At 40.0% G+C, this 19287-nt stretch overlaps 1 protein-coding gene across 2 annotated transcripts in view; it reads left to right on the forward strand.

The window, feature by feature from the left end:
• The first annotated feature begins 272 nt into the window (after positions 1–272).
• The window catches only part of Pir (pirin), a 103968-nt gene continuing 84953 nt past the window's right edge, over positions 273–19287 (forward strand). Inside the window, exons 1-3 of one of the 2 annotated variants that reach the window (XM_026396730.2) lie at positions 273–310; positions 1990–2117; positions 11277–11369. In XM_026396730.2, the coding sequence (XP_026252515.1) occupies positions 2022–2117; positions 11277–11369 (189 nt within the window). In that variant the 5' untranslated portion in view covers positions 273–310; positions 1990–2021. The other variant, XM_026396729.2, reaches the window with a different exon arrangement.

The following is a 19287-nucleotide window of genomic DNA, read 5'->3' on the forward strand; positions in this document are numbered from 1 at the left end:
CTAGTCTGTGGTTAAAGACAGGTTTCCCGCGAAGGCAAATTGGGGGCCTTTGTTCTGATCAGAGCACCTGCTGGGCCCGCACACCCCTCCCGGGACCTGGCGCGCCCCCAAGCTGCCGGGGCGCGCATCTCTTCCATGCGGTGCCGGAGCGGCGCAGAGACCAAAGGGCAACAGAACTGGCCCCAGGGAGGCGAAGGGCGGAGCAACAGGATCTGCGCCGAGCGTGAATAAAGGGAGTGGCGGTCAGGGCCCCGCAGACCCAGAGACTCCCGCCTCCCAGAGGCTGCCTTGGGCGAAGCGCTGAGTCACGGTGAGGAGCCTGTGGCCTCAGAGCCAGCGGCCTCAGAGCCAGCCCGCGGTGCGCTCGGTGCGGTTCCCTTGTCCCCCACCGCACGGAGGCTCCAGGGGCCGCCGCGCCTCGCTCCTTGGCCGCCGCGATCGCTGTGTGAGTGCCTGGGGCTCCCCCAGAGGTGGGCAGGGTGGAGCATGTTGCAGATCGGTTGGCAAGATACCACCTTCCCCACCCTCTTCAGACTCCTGAAATGACTAAAGATGCTGCAATCAATAGTACTGAGATTTTGTCACAGTGCTAGTTGGCTTTTCTTTCCTCAAAGCACTGAAGCCTGTTAAATACCTCATCAGTTGTTCACAGGCATAGAATTTAATTGTGGGAGTCTGGAAGGACCCAGAATAGTCTAGCTGCGGGTAAACAAAGTTTCTAGTTGCTCTCTTATAGATGTTGACAGGTCTGTACAGCTCTGAGTATTAAACTCCTTTCTCTGCCTTGCATTCTGTCGCCCAATAAATATTTACTAATTATCCACTGGGGGAGGATACATTTTAGGATGGGCCTTGAGTAACTGGAGGGTATTGCTGGGTAGAGCCCCCCTGAGTAATAGCAGCTAACATTCTTCTGGCACTAACCACACCCCTTTGATATGGGCACTTATTACTCCCACATTATGGGTGCGGAAAACTGAAGCATAGAGTCCCAAGTCAAAGGTGAAGGTAGGATGCAAACCTGGGCTTTCTGGCTTCAGAATCTGCTTCTCGCTCAAGCATTTTTTTGAATTTCAGTAGGAAACTTTGAAGGAATTAGTTCTATTTCACTTGAAGAAGAGATTTAGAGAACCGAAGGTACTATTTGCAAATACTTGAAGCGGAAGTGAAGTTAATTATACCTATTCTGTGATAGTCCATTGGTTAGAAGTTACACCCCTCAAAGAGGAAACACTCTTCAATAATAAATGCGGAGTATAGTTCCTCCAGAGTATGGAGTGCACCCTCAAGGGCAGTTCATCCATGAGTTGCCTGAGCTTTAGAAAGCTCAAAAATTTCTTGCCTAGAAAGTTGGCCTTGCACTTTAGGGATAGATGTATTTTTTAATTCAATGACCCTTGAAGATCCCTTTCATTGCTAAGATCTTCAGAATGTTCTGGTGAGAGTCATGGACCTCTTGGTTTTGTGTTTCCTATCTTGCCACACAAATCCTCCTCTATCTGACTCCCTACTTCATGGGTGGTACTAGGGACTGTGTGGGGAAGTCAATAGAGTGCAGTGTCATAAGGCAGATGTAGTACAAGATAACTAGATTACATGAAATAATGAGCAGGGTACTGGGCACCTAGAAAGTACTATCATTATAGTTATTTTAACTCACCTAATCCACACCCTGTATACATTCAATAAATTGTAGCTGTTGCTGGGCGTGGTGGCATACGCCTCTAATCCCAGCAACTCAGTGAGGCCCTAAGCAATTTAGGGAGACCCTGTCTCAAAATAAAAAAATAAAAAGGGCTGGGGATGTGGCGCAGTGGTAAGGCACCCCTGGGTTCAATCCCTGGCAATCAATCAATCAATCAATTTATAGCTGTTACCCTTTGGGCAAGTCCTAATTTTAATATCCTTTATGTTGTAGTTCTTGGATGTTTTCTTCTGTATAACTTCTTTTTTGTTTTCCCTCCTCTTGCCTTTTATCCTCTATGGCAGAGCATCAGAACACTCTCCTTTTGGATTTCTACATGGGGTCTTCCAAGAAGGTTACCATCTCAGTGCTCAGCCGGGAGCAGTCAGAAGGGGTTGGAGCACGGGTGCGCAGAAGCATCGGCAGACCCGAGGTATGTTGGTTGGGTGGCTGCTCCTGTTTTCTTTTCAGAAGGAACTAGTGGGATGTTGAGGATGATTTGGGAAGAGAGGGCCAAGATGGGCATGAGCTTCCCTGTGTGGTGCCATAGATACAAACTCTAAGCTTCATGATTGAGGCCACATGCAGACCATCCCCATCCTAAAGGGAATTTCTAGAATGTGAATACAGAAGTCCAGGGCAACAAGTATAGTTGAGCTTCACGAAGTGTGTCTGCTTCTGTCTGCACATCCATGTCCTACCTTGGGCTGACCTGCTCTCTGATTTAGCATGTGCATCACTGAACATACAGCTCCTCAGTTTATATGCTCACAATTCAAAGTATTTGGGAGTAATTTTGGGTCTCAATTCTAAATTCCCAGGAGACAGAATTGATTAGCCTAGCATGGGTCAGGTGTCTATTCCTGGTCAATCCCAAAGTGTCAGGGATTTGGATTCACAGAGAGATTGCTAAGACTCAACTCTGTAGACTTCTGGTGAGGGGCCCATAGATGGGGACTCAGTAAAGGTGAAATAGATATTTTCGACATTAGAGAATCTTTTCACTTGAATTATATTAGGAACTTGAGATTTAAAGGGGAATAAATTCTTAGTATCTATTATTTGTCAATTCCAAAAAATAAATAAGAGGTATCAAATAGTAGTCATAGCCCCGGGGCCATACTAGATTCCAAAATTATTTTTGAATAAGAGGAAATGCATAAGAGAAATGGATTCCATTTTGAGAAGTAAGGCTGAGTTGTCAATCCTCTTAAACTCTATTCAGATTGTACCTTTTTTGTTTTGTTTTGTTTTATTTGTTTATTTTGGTACCGGGGATTGAACTCAAGGGCACTCAATCACTGAACCATATCCCCAGCCATATTTTGTATTTTATTTAGTGACAGGGTCTCAGTGAATTGCTTAGAGCCTCACTGTTGCTAAGGCTGGCTGTGACTCGCGATCCTCTTGCCTCAGCCTCCCGATCCACTGGGATTATAGGCGTGTACCACTGTGCCTGGCCAGTACCTTGTTTTAAAAATATTTTTTAGGGGCTGGGGATGTGGCTCAAGTGGTAGCGCGCTCGCCTGGCATGCGTTCGACCCGGGTTCGATCCTCAGCACCACATACAAACAAAGATGTTGTGTCCGCTGAGAACTAAAAAATAAATATTAAAAATTCTCTCTCTCCTCTCTCACTCTCTCTCAAAAAAATAAAAATAAAAATATTTTTTAGTTGTCAATGGACCTTTATTTTATTTTTTTATATGCAGTGCTGAGAATGGAACCCAGGGCCTCACATTTGCTAGGCCAGTGCTCTACCACTGAGCTACAACCTCAGCCCCTCAGATAGTATCTTGCTACTTTGTGGCTAAACCTAAGTTTTATGCCACTCATTACATAAGGCTTACTGTCTGCACCTTTAAACAAAAAGTATCTTTGAAAATTGCTTACAGGGTTTTTAAAACCTGGCTTTCCTCAGTGAATATGGCTCTGCATTGTTGATAGATTGGATATTTTTAAAAAAGTAGTTATTTATTTTTTTGAATTGACAAATCAAAATTGCATATACTATCCCAGCACCTCAGGAGGCCGAGGCAGAAGGATCCTGAGTTCAAAGCCAGCCTCAGCAACTTAGTCAGGCCCTAAGCAAATTAACAAGAGCCTGTTTGTAAATGAAATATTAAAAAGGGTTGGACATGTGGCTCAGTGCTTAAGCACAATCCCTAGTACCAACATGATGCTTTCATCTATGCTGTTTTAGTCAGCTTTTTCTCTGCTGTGACTAAAAGACTTGACCAGAACAACTTTAGAGGAGGAAAAGTTTATTTGAGGGCTCATTGTTTCAAGGGTAGCTAATACTTTAATGAGTCCAATCGTCCATAGACGGCTGGCTCCATTCCTCCGGGCCTGAGATGAGGTCGGAACATCATGGTGGAAGAGTGTGGCAGAGGGAAGTAGCTCACATGATGATCAGAAAGCACAGAGAAACTTCACTTTCCAGATACAAAATATACACCCAAAGCCACGCCCCCAGTGCCCACCTTCTCCAGCCACACCCTGCCTGCCTTTAGTTACCACTGGTTTAATCCCATCAGGGGATTAATTCACTGATTGGTTAAAGCTCTTATAATCCAATTATTTCTCCTGTAAGCCTTCTTGCCTTGACTCACACATGAGCTTTTGGGGGACACCTCACATCTAAACCACAACATATGTGTACATTGTGAAATGGCTAAATGAAGCAGCTAATTAACATATGTATTACTTCACATCATTTTTTTTTCTTTTAGTGGTGAGAATGCTGAAAATCCGTGGTCTAAGCAACTTCCAAGGGTACAATACATTGTCATTAATTGTAGTCCCCATGTTGTGAAATGGATCTATTAAACTTGTTCCCTAATTGAAATTTTGTGACCTTTGACTAACATTTCTCCAGGATCCCCACCTCCACCCCTGGTAGCCACTGTTCTCTGATTCTACTTGTTTAGACCCACATATAAGTGAGATCCCGCAGTATTTATCCTTTTGTGCTGACTTTATTTCACTGAGCATGAACATTGCTGACTGGCCATTGAAGTAGGGGGTGAATTGTCAACCTAACTCTGCAGCAACCCTGCCAGGTTTCCCTGGCTGTTCCCTTGCTATTTCTCTTTACAGGGTTAACTTCTTGTTTACCCACAAATATCTCTCAAGGCCCATCAAATATTGTTTGCTAAGGGTACATGCAGACCGGTTTATACTGAGCTAAATGCGTACAGGCAGATGGAGGTGGTGTCATATTCTACTATGCTCCATCAACAACAGAACAATTGGAAAGATTTCTCAAACGCTACAGTTAACTGTTATTGTATGTCAAGGGTAGCTAATACTTTAATGAGTCCAACCATCAAGAACACATTTGCTAAAAAAAAAAAAGAACACATTTGCTGAGGATTTTCTGAAAAAGAAATTTTGATCTGTTTGGTGGTCTGGTGAAACCTATAAATTCCTTTGCAAAACAATGTTTTTAGATATATAAAATAGCTGGGTACTATGGTGCATACCCATAATGCCAACCACATGGAAGACTGAGGCAGGAGAATTGCAATTTCAAAGTCAGCCTCAGCAACTTAGGGTCTTGCTAAGTTGGTTAGGGCTTTACTGTCTCTAAATTTAAAAATATTAAAAAAAAGAGCTGGGTGTGGTAGTGCACACTTATAATTCCTGCAGTTTTGGAGGCTGAGACAGGAGGATTGCAAGTTCAAAGCCAGCCTCAGCAAAAGCAAGGTGCTAAGCAACTCAGCGAGACTCTGTCTCTAAATAGGGTTGGGGATGTGGCTCAGTGGTTGAGTATCCCTGAGTTCAATCCCTGGTACCCACCCACCACCCCACAAAAAAACAAAACAAAACAAAAAAATTAAAAAGGGCTGGGGATGTGGTTCAGTGGTTAAGCACCCTGAATTCAATCCCTGGTACCAAAATAAATAAATACGTAAAATAAACCACAGAGGATTACCAAGAAAAAATTTTATACTACAATATGGTTAAAATATTCGAGAACCACTGGTGCAGTGCTGTACACCTGTAGTGCCAGCACTCCTTGGGCTGAGACAGGAGCTTTGCAAGTTTGAAAGCAGCCTCGATAACTTAGTGAGACCCTTATCAACTGAGGGAGACTGGTTTTGGAGAATGCTGTTACACACAGCTGAACCTAATCCTAAATGATATAAAGCCAATAATACCTGAAGTGGCAGGGTACAATCAAGTCATTCTAGGTTAGCCTGAATCAAGACAAGATGGTAGGGCTGGGGTTGTGCCTCAGTGGTAGAGCACTTGCCTTAAATGTGAGGTACTGGGTTTGATTCTCAGCACCACATATAAATAAAAAATAAAGATCCATCAACAACTAAAAAGAATGAATAAATGAAATTTAAAAAAAGACAAGATGGCAGCAGAAAAGGGAGACCCTCCTCACTAAGTTATTCATGACCCTATTTTTGACCATTTAGGTTCTTGCTGTGTTTTTGTTTGTTTGTTTTTTGGTACTGGGGATTGAGCCCAGAGGCACTTAATGACTGAGCCACATCCCCAGTCCTTTTTTATTTAGAGAGAGGGTCTCACTGAGTTGCTTAGGGCCTTGCTAAGTTGTTGAGGCTGGCTTTGAACTCATGATTCTCCTGCCTCAGCCTCCAGAGCTGCAGGGATCACAGGCGTGTGCCACTGTCCTGAATGTTGCCATGTTTTCTCAGCACTACGCACTACCATCTTGTCAGAAAGGTAGACCCCTAGTCTCATCAACAGAGAATAAAGCCATTTGTCTAATGTCAAGGAAGTTACTTTTCAAATTCTCTGCACCAAGGTTTATATCTCTGAAGAAATATCTCATAAACATTGGACCTCAGTGCTATTTTTTTGGTACAAGGGATTGAACTCGGGGGGCACTCAACCACTGAGCCACATCTCCAGATCTATTTTATATTTTATTTAGAGACAGGGTCTCACTGAGTTGTTTAGCACCTCACTGTTGCTGAGGCTGGCTTTGAACTCATGATCTTCCTGCCTCAGCCTCCTGAGCTGCTTTACAGGTGTGCGCCACTGCGCCTGGCTCATATGCATGTTTTTAGCATCCACAATGATTGACTCATGAGCAATCTTATTTTGTGTATATCCTCCTCCATTTCTCCCCTTAAAGCATTTTGAAGGGAACCCTAGCCATCTTTTCATTTATATATATTTCAGTCTGTGTCTATAAAAGAGAAAAATTGAAAATATATGTATGAAAACAATCCCATTATCACACTTATAACTTAAAATAATTACTTAATATCATCAAATAGCCCTGCCAAATCTTGGTCTTCATGGATTTAGCCCCTGTAGCTGGTGCTCACCATTATCAAGATACTGAGTTAAGGTAGAGGGTGTAAGAGTCACAGCTCAAGATAGTTCAAGGCTTTATGTAGATTTCCATCTGGGATATGTGCTTGTGGTCTCCTGAAATCTCAGGCCAGGGTCTAGATAGATGCTGAGTAAGCCTAGGAGGTTAAGCCTCTGAGCTGCTGGAGGGCCTCCTTTTTTTGCTGCCATCTTGTCTTGATGTAGGCTAACGTAGAATCACTCAATTGTACCCTGCTACCGTAGGTATTATTGGCTTTATATCATTTAGGATTAGGTTTAGCTGTGTGTAACAGCATTATCCAAAACTAGTGGATAACAGAAGTGTTTGTATTTCTCTTTTGTAAAGCCCCAAAATAGGCAGTCAGGGGGTTAAAGGCCTCACTGTTACTCATTCTATCATAGGTCATAATCCTTGTTTATTCCTTATGGTCCAAGACAACTATTAGGGCTATGTTAGTCATCTTTGCATTGCAGTGATCGAAATACCTGACAAGACAACTTAGAGGAGGAAACATTTAGACTCATGGTTTCAGAGGTTCAGTTCATGGTTGGCCAACTCCATTGCTTTGGGCCTGAGATGAAGCAACATCATGGCGAAAGGGCATAGTGGAGGAGTGCTGCACTGTTTCTGGCAGCCAAGAAACAGAGGGGAAGAATCCAGGAAGCAGAGAGAGGGGTAAAGGGCCATAGGGAAGATGAACCCTTCCAGGTATGTTCCCAGTGAGCCACCTCCTCCAGTCATGCCACACCTGCTTACAGTTACCACACAATTAGTTCATTCAAACTTGGATGGATGCTTTAAGTTACAGTTCTCATAATCTAATCATTTTGCCTCTGAATATTCCTGCATTAACATAGGAGCTGGGGGGCGGGCGGGGGGCATACCTTATATCCAAGCAACAACAAGGGCATCAACAACCATTTACACTCTGTTACACAAAGGAGGAAGAGGGGAGAAGAAAAAGAACACACCTCAGCTGTCCATCCCCCTTTTATAAGGAATTTTCCTAAAGGCTCCACTCTGTAATTTCTACATTGTGGCCAGTTTCAATCATATGACTACACCTAGCTACAGAAAACTAGGGAATCTAACACAAGTACTACTCAGGATTTTTGTGGGGTACCTTCCTTGTATATAGAAGTATTCTAAATTCAGTGGAGCATCATAACAAAAGCACAGCCCTAGCATCATAACAAAAGCACAGCATGTGTCCTATCCCCAGGGAACTGCCATTCCTAGTTGGTACTTCCAGTGCTTCCTGACTTAAACAAATACCAGGCTGCTGGAGTTTTATTATGGAAGTGCTGTGGGCCAAGGGGTGGTGACCACAGATTTTGATTGAGTTTCTCAGGAGATCAAAAGAAATAACTTGGAAGCTACAGCTTGAATTTGGCAGTTAAAGGATTTGGAAGAGTGTACAGGAAAGGAAAAATTTTAAAGAGCATCAGTTTAATATGTAGAGAAAGAAAGATGTGATTGAGTTGGGGTCTTAGTTAAAACATGTTAGAAAATCAGTTTTCATATAAACTGATCTTATATACAGATAACACATATTTATTTAACACCTTGTGGAATCTATGCTCAATGTTTAGAAAATATTAGGAACTTTGATGAGGACTAATTTTTTCTTTTTTAAAATATCTTTATTTTGTTTATTTATTTATTTTTTGTTTATTTTTATGTGTTGCTAAGGATCGAACCCAGTGCCTCACATGTGCAAGGCAAGTGCTCTACCACTGAGCCACAACCCCAGCCCCAAGTACTAATTCTTGACCCTGCAAATAACACTTTAGTACAACAGTTTAACACAAGATACTCATACTTATTGGAGAAAGATAGTCTCTAACACTATCTTTCACCTTTTGGCCACTAAAACTGGTTGTTACAGAGCTGGGGCCTTCTGGGAAATTGAGGCATGCAGAGACCGCCCCCCCCCCCCTGCCTCCTTTCAAACCCCAGTTATTTCGATCAAGTCAGAAAGATTTCCGACATGTCACTCAGAGTAACAGGCAAGAATTGATTGAAGGTATAGAAAAAGGTAAAGGAGATACTCTCAAGGGAGAGAGAGGGTCCTATGAGAGATACAAGGGACAGTTTGCCTCTCCTGCACTCCAGTTTTATTGGGGATCCCAGAGAAGTTTCCAGAGACTCCTACCCATGTTCACCTCTTGACTTTTGACTGACAGCAGGGTGACATCAGACAGGCATCAGACATCTACATCCCCACTGCCATGACCACTCTAGTTATATTGGGCCCTGCTGACTGGTTCTAATTGGATTCTTAACCATTCTTTTATGATTAAGATTTTATGGTTAGGTTAAGATTTTATGGTTAGGAGGAATTACCCTTATCTTCCTGAGTTTCAGGATCTGGTCACCAAAGTCTCCTGGGTTCCTCCCATCAACTTTATCTTGGGTCTGCATTTCTCCTGCAGTTAACAGGTAGTTTGCTCAGGAATGTGACATATTGGTCCAATCATGCCCTGCAGGGCTGCAGGTAAATCACTTCTTGAAAAAGAAAGCATGTGGGGTCAGCACAGTGGGTCCATCTTATAGGATTATTCTCTTGTGTTCCCACCATCCTCATCTGTCTGTCCCCTATCAAGGTCATCTCTCTGACTCGCTTCAACCAACCCCCTGGCTTCTGTAATCTCTTCCTGGTCATGGCTTTCTTCCTGTGTGTGTTCCTACATTATGGATTGGTGACCAGTATTACAAATAGTTTTGATATGGTTGAAATTGTCCCCAAATTGATATGTTGAGACCCTAATCTCGAAGGTGATATTATTAGCAGGTGGAGGCCCTCTAGAGGTAGGTCTTGGGGCTGGGACACTCACAAATGGAATTAATACCATAGAGTCAGCTGGCCCCTTCCAGTATGTGAGGACACAGCTAGAAGTTGCCATCTATGAACCAGGGGGTGGATCCTCACCAGACTCTGAATTTGCTGGTGCCTTAATCTTGAATCTTGGATTTCTTAGCCTCCAGAACAATAAGAAATATACAATAATATATATAATAATATATATAATAATATATATATATATATATATATATATATATATATATATATATAGTCATTTATAAGCCACTCAGTTTATGGTATATTGTTACAGCACCTCAAAAAGAATAAGAAAATTGGCACCAAGAGTGGGCTCATTCTTCCATTGTTTTGGACAATATATCCTAGCTTCTGTTTAAAATGGCTCCTTATCAAGTGGTGATTTGGCCACATCCTTGGTTTTTCTCCCACACATTTCTTTACAATGAGAAAGCTTTATTCCAAGTAGGCTGAGGATTTTCCAAATCTTTTAAGCTCTGCTTCCCTTTTAATTAGCATTTCTTTCTTTCTTTCTTTCTTTCTTTCTTTCTTTCTTTCTTTCTTTCTTTCTTTCTTTCTTTCTTTCTACTGAGAATTAGATCCAGGGGTGCTTAACCACGGAGCCACACCTCTAGCCCTTTTTATTTTTTATTTTGGGACAAGATTTTGGCAAGTTACTTAGGGCATCACTAAGTTGCTGATGCTGGCCTCAAATTTGCAATCTTCCTGCCTCAGCCTCCAGAGCTGCTGGGATTATAGGCCTGTGCCACCATGCCCAGCTTAATGATTAACTCCTACATGTACTTTAAGACCTCCTTTATTCTACCTCATTCTCACATGTGTAAAATTGTCTTTCCTTAGAGCATTTACAATCACATTGCAATACTTGGTTTTGTAGTCTGTTCCATTATGAATCTGTTTAGGACACAGATAATCTTATTTGTACTTCACTATTTATATCTCAAGTGATTATGAAATGTTTGTTCACTCTTAGTAAAACATCAACTCTCTAACACAATCAGAAAAAAAAAAAATTCCCTATTGTTTCAGGAATAAGGAGTTCTAAGGAATTCTTTTTTTAAAAAAAAAAATTTTGTTTTTGGTACCAGGCATTGAATTCAGGGGTCCTCAACCACTGAGTCACATCCCCATCCCTATTTTGTATTTTATTTAGAGACAGGGCCTCATTGAGTTGCTTAGCACCTTGCCATTGCTGAGGCTGGCTTTGAACTTGAGGTCCTCCTGTCTGAGGCTCCTGAGCCACTGAGATTATAGGTGCGTACCACCGTACAGGCAGAAATAAGGAATTCTTTCTGAAAGCAATTTTCATTACAAGAAGTTGCTTTCTGGCTATGTAGTTTTTGATGAGTTTTGCTAAATCTGTTCATGAATGCAGTCTCTGGTATCATGGCTGAAAAAACACATCTAATCTGATGAATTATATTTTGATTTCAGTTAAAAAATCTGGATCCGTTTTTACTTTTTGATGAATTTAAAGGAGGTAGACCTGGTGGGTTTCCTGATCATCCACATCGAGGTTTTGAAACAGTAAGTATGACAATTTGCCTGTGAAAGTGTGTATTTTAAAACTCACTTCTAATTGAAAATTCAATTTTGGAATAATGGATAATAGACTAAAATTCATTTTATAAGTTTCTGGCTATGCACTGTCTTATCATAGAACTGCAATATCAATTTTACATGAGATGTACTCAAGTTTAAGTATTTACTATTAATATTCTTTGGATTTGTACCACTGGAGGCATTTCATTTGAGCAGTTAATAAGCAAAAATTGGCTTCTTAAAGTACTTTTATAATTAAAAAAATTTATTGGAGATGAAAAAACTATTAAGATCTGATTATATATATATATATATATATATATTTCTATGCAAGAATAGATACATTTAACCTCATGTAATATAAACCCCCAAAGACAATTCAAGAACTCAGTGAGTATTTATACTAGGTTCTAAGAAATTATAGAATCAGGGGGCCAAAATGCAACATAGCCTAAAAATTAGGGTTTTGAGGACATACTTAGACCTTTGCAAGTTTAATTGCACAATTTAGAGATTCTGTTGAATAATATTTTTAGTTTTGGTTAGATATGGAAAAAATATGCAATATAATATTGTGGCACGTTCAATGTTTTCCATTTTCCATATATATATATATATATATATATATATATATATATTTTTTTTTTTTTTTTTTTCTGGGAGAACTCAGTGACACTTCCTGTTACAAAGTTTAGCCATTTGCTCTTTATTCTTTTTTTAATATTCATTTTTTAGTTTTCAGTGGTCACAACATCTTTATTTTATTTTTATGTGGTGCTGAGGATCAAACCCAGTGCCCCGCGCATGCCAGGCGAGCGCGCTACCACTTGAGCCACATCCCCAGACCTGCTCTTTATTCTTAACAAACAATCCAGGGCTTGTTAAAGGTTTAATATATTTGCAAAGCCAATTAGTGAATAAGTAAATATTTACTGAAGGCTGGTGACATGCAAGTGTTGGTATAGGGTGATCTTTTGTATTTCCGTGTGTTCGTTGTGTGTTGGGGACTGTTGGTACAAGGCAGAAGGAATGAGGCTAAAGAAGAATGGGGCATGATCCTTACTCATATCCATATGTGGTCTAGTTAAGGATATGAAAGCTGGCTAGAGAGTTAGCCACCATAGTGTAGAAGTTAAACGAACCCAGAAACTTCTAGAAACAGGATCAGGGTAGTTGGGATCTGTCTTCCTTTAGCAATTTGCCATCTAGTTCATCTCTGCTAATATATCGGGAGCACTGTGCTTTACATAACAGCAATTTCGGGAGCCATGTGTCTCATGTTCTATGTTGGATTCCAACACTTTTCCCAGAACTTGTCTCTGTATACCTCCCTCTAGTTTCCGTCTTACTAATCCCTTAAAAATTTTTTCAAACGTCATAATGTCCATCAAGTTTTCCAGACAATCCCAAGAGGATGCACTTTCTCCTTTGTTTGATCTGCATAGTGTTATATTTTTTACTAGTCTCACATACATTATACATTAAGGGTGGTCTTGATCATTTTCTGTCTGTCTTGTGTTAGAGTTGGGACTTAACAAAACCTCCCCTCACCACACCCAAGAAAACTGTAAATTGCTTCAGTAACTACTGGCTAAAATTAATTGGATAATAAAGATGACTTTTGCTGAAGACAACAAGTATATTTAATAAAATGAATGGGGAAACATATTACTTTCATTTCCATTATGGAAAGTGCCTTCTAAGGAGACTATTTTATATATTGGAAGGCATTCAACTTTAAAAACTCAACTGTCAAATATCCATGTTTGGTGCTTTCTTTTTAAAAATTTTCCTTAAATCTGTAAATCAGTAATCACAGGTGATGTGCATTATTTGTGGATTGCATTTTCATGAATTCACCTACTTGGAAAATTCACTGGTAACCCCAAATCAATACTTGTGGGGCTATTGTGGTAATTCATGGACATGTATGGAGTGGTGCAACATTGGAGTTGCCCAGTGTTCATGTTCCCACCTAAGGTTGAATAAGGTGATGCTCGGCTTTCTTGTTTCAGTTCTCATAATGTAAGCAAGTGTCCTTTTCATGGTCTTAGTGTCACATTTCTTATATTTTCATGCTTCTTCTTGGTAATTTCACTGTTAAAGTGGCTCCCAAGCATAGTTCCACAGTGCTGTCTAGAACCCCTACACACAAGAATACAGCTAATGTAGGGCTGGGGTTGTAGCTCAGTGGTAGAGTGCTTGCCTCTTATGCGTGAAGCCCTGGATTCGATCCTCAGCAACACATAAAAATAAACAAATAAAAATAAACATATTGTGTTCATTAACTAAAAATAAATAAAGAAAGAATACCGTTAATGTGTCTTTTCTCTTTTTTTTTTTTTTTTATTGGTTGTTCACAACATTACAAAGCTCATGACATATCATATTTCATACATTAGATTGAAGTGGGTTATGAACTCCCAATTTTACCCCAAATGCAGATTGCAGAATCACGTCGGTTACACATCCACAATTTTACATAATGCCCAATTAGTAATTGTTGTGTCTTTTCTCATGGAGAACAGTGTATCTTACATAAACTGTGTTCATGTATGAATTGTAGCACTGTTGGCTGAGAGTTCAATGTCAATTAATTGACAATACATATTACATAATGTGTCTTTACACAGAAACACATAAAACAGAGTCAGATATTGACAGGTTGACAAAAATACTATGGAGGCTTGAAGGAACCCAATCCTGTATTTCCTGTAGGAACAGTGGTTCAGCATTCACTAATCCAGTGATCATGGTAACTTTATAAAACATAACTGCCTTGAATCATGAGAAATGACTGTGTTGGTTTTCCCCACCAGGGTTGGTAAGCCAGGGATGCAACTGTCTATTCATATGGACTTTAAAAAGTCTACAATTTAAAGCCAAGTTCACCTGTAGTCTCTCATCACCTTTTCTTCAGAGGTTTATCTAACTTATACAGGCTTATGAATTTTGAAAATGCTGGCTAATATAAAGAACAAAATTAGGATTTGCTGTTATGTTATCTTAGTGTACAAAAATATTGTTATTTTTGATCTATTTTCCTCCAGTACTTTTTTTCTGTTATCTTGCTATATATGTTTTGCATTTTTTACCTAACATTATACTGTTAGCATTTTTCTAATATTCTTCAAAAACCTAACTTTTATTGGTCTCATTAAGTATCTGTCATGATGATTGTACCAATTGACATTATCATAGTGAAGTATGAAAGCAACTGTTTTCCTTCAACATCACCAACATAATGCATTTACTTGACTTTTTAAATCTTTGCCCTTTTTCTTTCTTTCTTTCTTTTTTTTTTTTTGGACTGGGAATTAAACTGAGGGGCGGGTGCTTTATCATTGAGCCATATCTCCAGTCCTTTTATTAAATTTTTTTTTTTTTTTTTTTTTGAGACGGGTCTCACTAAGTTGCTTAAGGCCTTGCCGAGTTGCTGAGGCTGGACTGAAACTTGTGATGTTCCTGCCTCAGCCTCCTCAGTTGCAAGGATTACAGATGTGTGCCATGGATCCCAGCTAAATCTTTGCTATTTAGACAAGTGAAAAACAATGCCTCATCATAGTTTTAATTGACATTTCTTTTATTTGAGCAAGGTTGATTTTCTTTTCATTTTAAAACATTCATTTATCATAGATATTTAGATCTCTGGCCTGTATTTTTTCTGTTGTGCTGTATTATTAATAGTGTGTAAACCATAAGTATCTCCTTTTCAGGCTAAACTAAACTTTGGCAGGACTTGCCAAGGTTTATTTATTTTTTTTGGCAGGGGTGGTGGGGGGGTATACTGGGGATTGAACTCAGGGGCACTCAATCACTGAGCCGCATCCCCAGCCCTATTTTGCATATTTATTATTTATTTAGTTTTCAGCGGACACAACATCTTTGTATGTGGTGCTGAGATCGAACCTGGGCCGCACGCATGCCAGGCGACTGCGCTACCGCTTGAGCCACTCCCCAGCCCCTTGCATTTTATTTAGAGACAAGGTCTTACTGAGTTGCTTTAGCGCCTCACCACTGCAAAGGTTGGCTTTAAACTTGTGATCCTCCTGCCTCAGCCTCCTGAGCTGCCTGGATTACAGGCATGCGCCATCACACCCAGCTCAAGGTTTATCCTTATTGGTATTATTTTTATTATTTTACATAAGTTCCTTATATATTAAGGAAGCAAGATCCTCTTAGTGATAGGAGGTGAAATAGTGTTAAGAAAGATTAGATTGTTTTGCATGTCTCCAAACAAAGCATAGATACTAGTTAACTAATAGAAGAACTTTCTAAGCTGAGTGTGGCGGTGCATGCTTATAATCCCAGTGACTCAGGAGGCTAAGGCAGAAGGATGGCAAGTTCAAAGTCAGTCTCAGTAACTTAGCAAGAGCCTGTCCCAAAATAAAAATAAAAAGGTCTGGGGATGTGGCTCAGTGGTTAAGTGCCCGTGCATTCAATTCCCAGGACCAAAAGATTTTAAAGAGGCCTGAGCAGTAAGGGGTGGAATAATTTTGCAGTTATCCAATTTTTAGTCTCTCCTGATATGATAATTTGTTTAAGGCAGCTATAAATGGTCACAAGCACAGGATGATCTAAAAAATAACGCCCTGCCCAAGTTTAGTTTAGTTCAAAAAAGAGGTACTTAGCTAGGCATGTTGGTGCATGCCTGTGATCCCAGTAGCTCAGGAGGATTGTGAGTTCAAAGCCAGCCTCAGCCATGGTGAGTTCCTAAGCAACTCAGCGAGACCCTGTCTCTAAATAAAACACAAAATAGGCTGGGATTGTGGCTCAGTGGTCAAGTGCCCCTGAGTTCAATCCCCAGTACCCGCACGCCTCCCCCCCCCCCCCGAAAAAAAGACGTACTCACAGCACACACCTACCCTGAGAAGAAACATATTTTGTGTCTTTCAAAACCACCCTTAAATTATGGTCTTAAATCTTCCCAGGTTTTATCACTGAAAAGTCTCATGTCCCTGGGAACCCCTCAGGCCTGGATAAACTGAGATGGTTAGTGGTTACTCCTGCGTCATTTTAGGATGGTCTCATTCATCATGTTCTTAGTTAGGCTAAAAAGTATTTTAAAAAAAGTTTTTCACTACAAGCCTCAGCAGGTCCTTTGATTTTCTTCATGAGAACAAAACCACCCTGTTTCCAAGGGTGTGCCTATCAGAAAAGCCACACTCATAATAACTGGTTGGTAGCCAGCAGCATTTGCAGGCAGTTCCTGAACAATATCCTAGAGAGGAAGGGAAAGGCTCTAGTGATTCACACCTAAAACTTATGACCAAATTCCAGCGTCCTATCTCCCACACAGCCTGTTTCTTCTAGCTTGCTATGCGCCATTTTCAAAAGCAAACCATATCATCCAGGCTGAATTAAGGCTGAAAAAAAAAAAAAAAAAAGAGAGAGAGAGAGAAAGAGCGCTTGATGGGAAGAAAAAAAGCTTCTGGAAAAATTGGGAAATGATACTTTCCTAATATCATAGAGACTATTGTTTCATGAGTATCTTATGTCATATGTATTTATTAAAAATTTGTTCTAATTAGTTATGCATGATAGTAGTTATGTCATATTTAACACTCAGATATTGCTAGCCCAAACTGGATTCAGCTACTGTGAATTTTCTTTTGTTATCATATTACCTACAAACGAATAATTTTCTTCCTCCTTTCTAATATCTAAGACTCTTATTAGTAATGGTTCAAAGTTCTCAGAACCATAAGAAATTGTGATTGGAGGACTCAGGACTTGTCCTAAAGTTGTGGGTATAGTGAGGCATATGGATTTTAGAATATATGTTAATTTTGGAAAGAAGCTAAGAGTTGATAGGAGGGACATCCCCACCCATATGACATCCCTGGGCACCACCATACTAAGAATGTCAACCAAAACCTCTAAGTAAATGGCTGGATCTAAAATAGCTATGTAAAAATCAACCACTTTTCTACATAAAAGCAATAAACAGATGTAATTCAGGGAAAACATTCTCTTCCTAATGCAAATAAGAACCTCATATAATTCCAGAGAAAGAAGTTATTTCCCATTAACACAGTAATCCTACTTCTATGAATCTAATAATTTCCTGGAAAACAGCCCAGAGTAAGAACAAAGGCTTATTATACATGTTTGCCCTAGTACATTTTTTTTTTAAAGAAAAGAACAAAGTTATTCAGAGTAATAGGGTGATAATTACATATGTGGAAATTATATATGAGGAAATTATTATGTGTCTGGAAAATGAAATATTAAGCTGCATTATTTATAAAGATAATGTTGTAAACTGTTTAAATATTTATCAATCACAGACTGTTTATGTTGAGATTTTTCAACCTCAGCAACTATTGACATTTTGGATGGATGATTCTTTGCTGCAGCAGGGGTGGAGGGGAGAAGTTCTGTGTGTTGTAGGATGTTTAATGGTGTCCCTGGCCTTTACCCACTAGATGCCAATAGCATCTACCCCCAATTACTGCAATAAAAATGTTCCCAAATCTTGTCAACTGTCTGCTGGGTGGGAGGAAGTAGGGTCAAAATCACCTGTGGTTGAGAACCAGTAGTTTAAATCTAGTTTCTATGTAATAGCTCACTACCCAGTCCTTAAGAAGAATAACACAGTTTGGTAGGTATTAGTACAGAACAAACCCCATGATATTTGGAAAGCGACAGAAGCAAGGTATAGAAATTATAGCACAGTGAAGGATTTATATAAAAGCAAAAGGTATACCTTTATTGTTTAATGGTTTATTATCAGGATTATTGTTAGGAGGACGAATTATTTTAATGCATGATTACTTCCACAGACTATACGGAATCAAAGAAAATAACATTACAAAACACATGTTACAGTACCAAAAGAAGTGGTGCTTAGAAAGAAAATGAACAAATCATTACAGCTACAACAAATTCTTGGGTATACCTAGATTATCTCTGAATGGGTACTTAAGAAATTGGTGACATTGTTTCTAGGGAACATTTCTGGATGACAAGGGAGAAGGGGTGGGAAGTTTGTTAACTTTCACTCCTTTTTTTTTTTTTTTTTTGATACTGGGGATTAAACCCAAGAGCTCTTAACCACTGAGCTACATCCCAGCTTTTTAGACAGGGTCTTGCTAAATGGCTTAGGGCCTCAGCTAAGTTTCTGTGGCTGGCTTTGAACTTGTGATTCTTCTGCCTCAGCCTCCTGAGTGGTATGCCACTGCACCTGGCAGAAGCTATCACTTCTAACAGAGGATCTGGGAGGTTTCAGGGGGAATGTGGACATTTATATTAAGACCTTCAGGAATAAGTAAGATTTGACTGGATAGTGCAAGTTAAGTGTGGAAATCCTGGTTTAGAGGATATAATAGAAACAGTAAGTAGCCTCGTCACGCTTAAAAACTGTATGAACAGCCCAGCATGGTGGCTCACATCTGTAATCCCAGCGGCTCAGGAGATTGAGGCAGGAGGATTGCAGTTTCAAAGCCAGCCTCCACAATTTAGCAAGGCCCTAAGCTACTCAGTGAAATCCTGTCTCAAAATAAAATGGCTGGGGAATGTGGCTCAGTGGTTAAGTGCCACTTGAGTTTACTCCCTGGTATAACCAAACCAAACCAAACCCTGTATGTACAAGGGCAGGATGGGGCTGGGGGATGTGATGGCATCTAAAGCTATAGATTGTGTCATTGTTGGAGAAGGTCTTCAAGGCCAAGCTTGATCTCTAGTTGGGAGTGAATGGCTGATATTATACATTCTGAAACTGTCAGGTTGAAATAATTTTGTTAAAATAGAGCCATCTCTAGCCTAAAAGTTCAGCTTTTTTGGAGAGTATTATTTATGTCGGTGTTTCTCAACTGGATAATTTTGCCCACCCAGGTTATTTGGCAATTTATATAGTCATTTCTATATGGTTGTCACAACTGATATGACACTGCCATCTAGC

This window comes from Urocitellus parryii, chromosome X (assembly GCF_045843805.1).
Source record: "Urocitellus parryii isolate mUroPar1 chromosome X, mUroPar1.hap1, whole genome shotgun sequence".
NCBI lineage: Eukaryota > Metazoa > Chordata > Mammalia > Rodentia > Sciuridae > Urocitellus > Urocitellus parryii.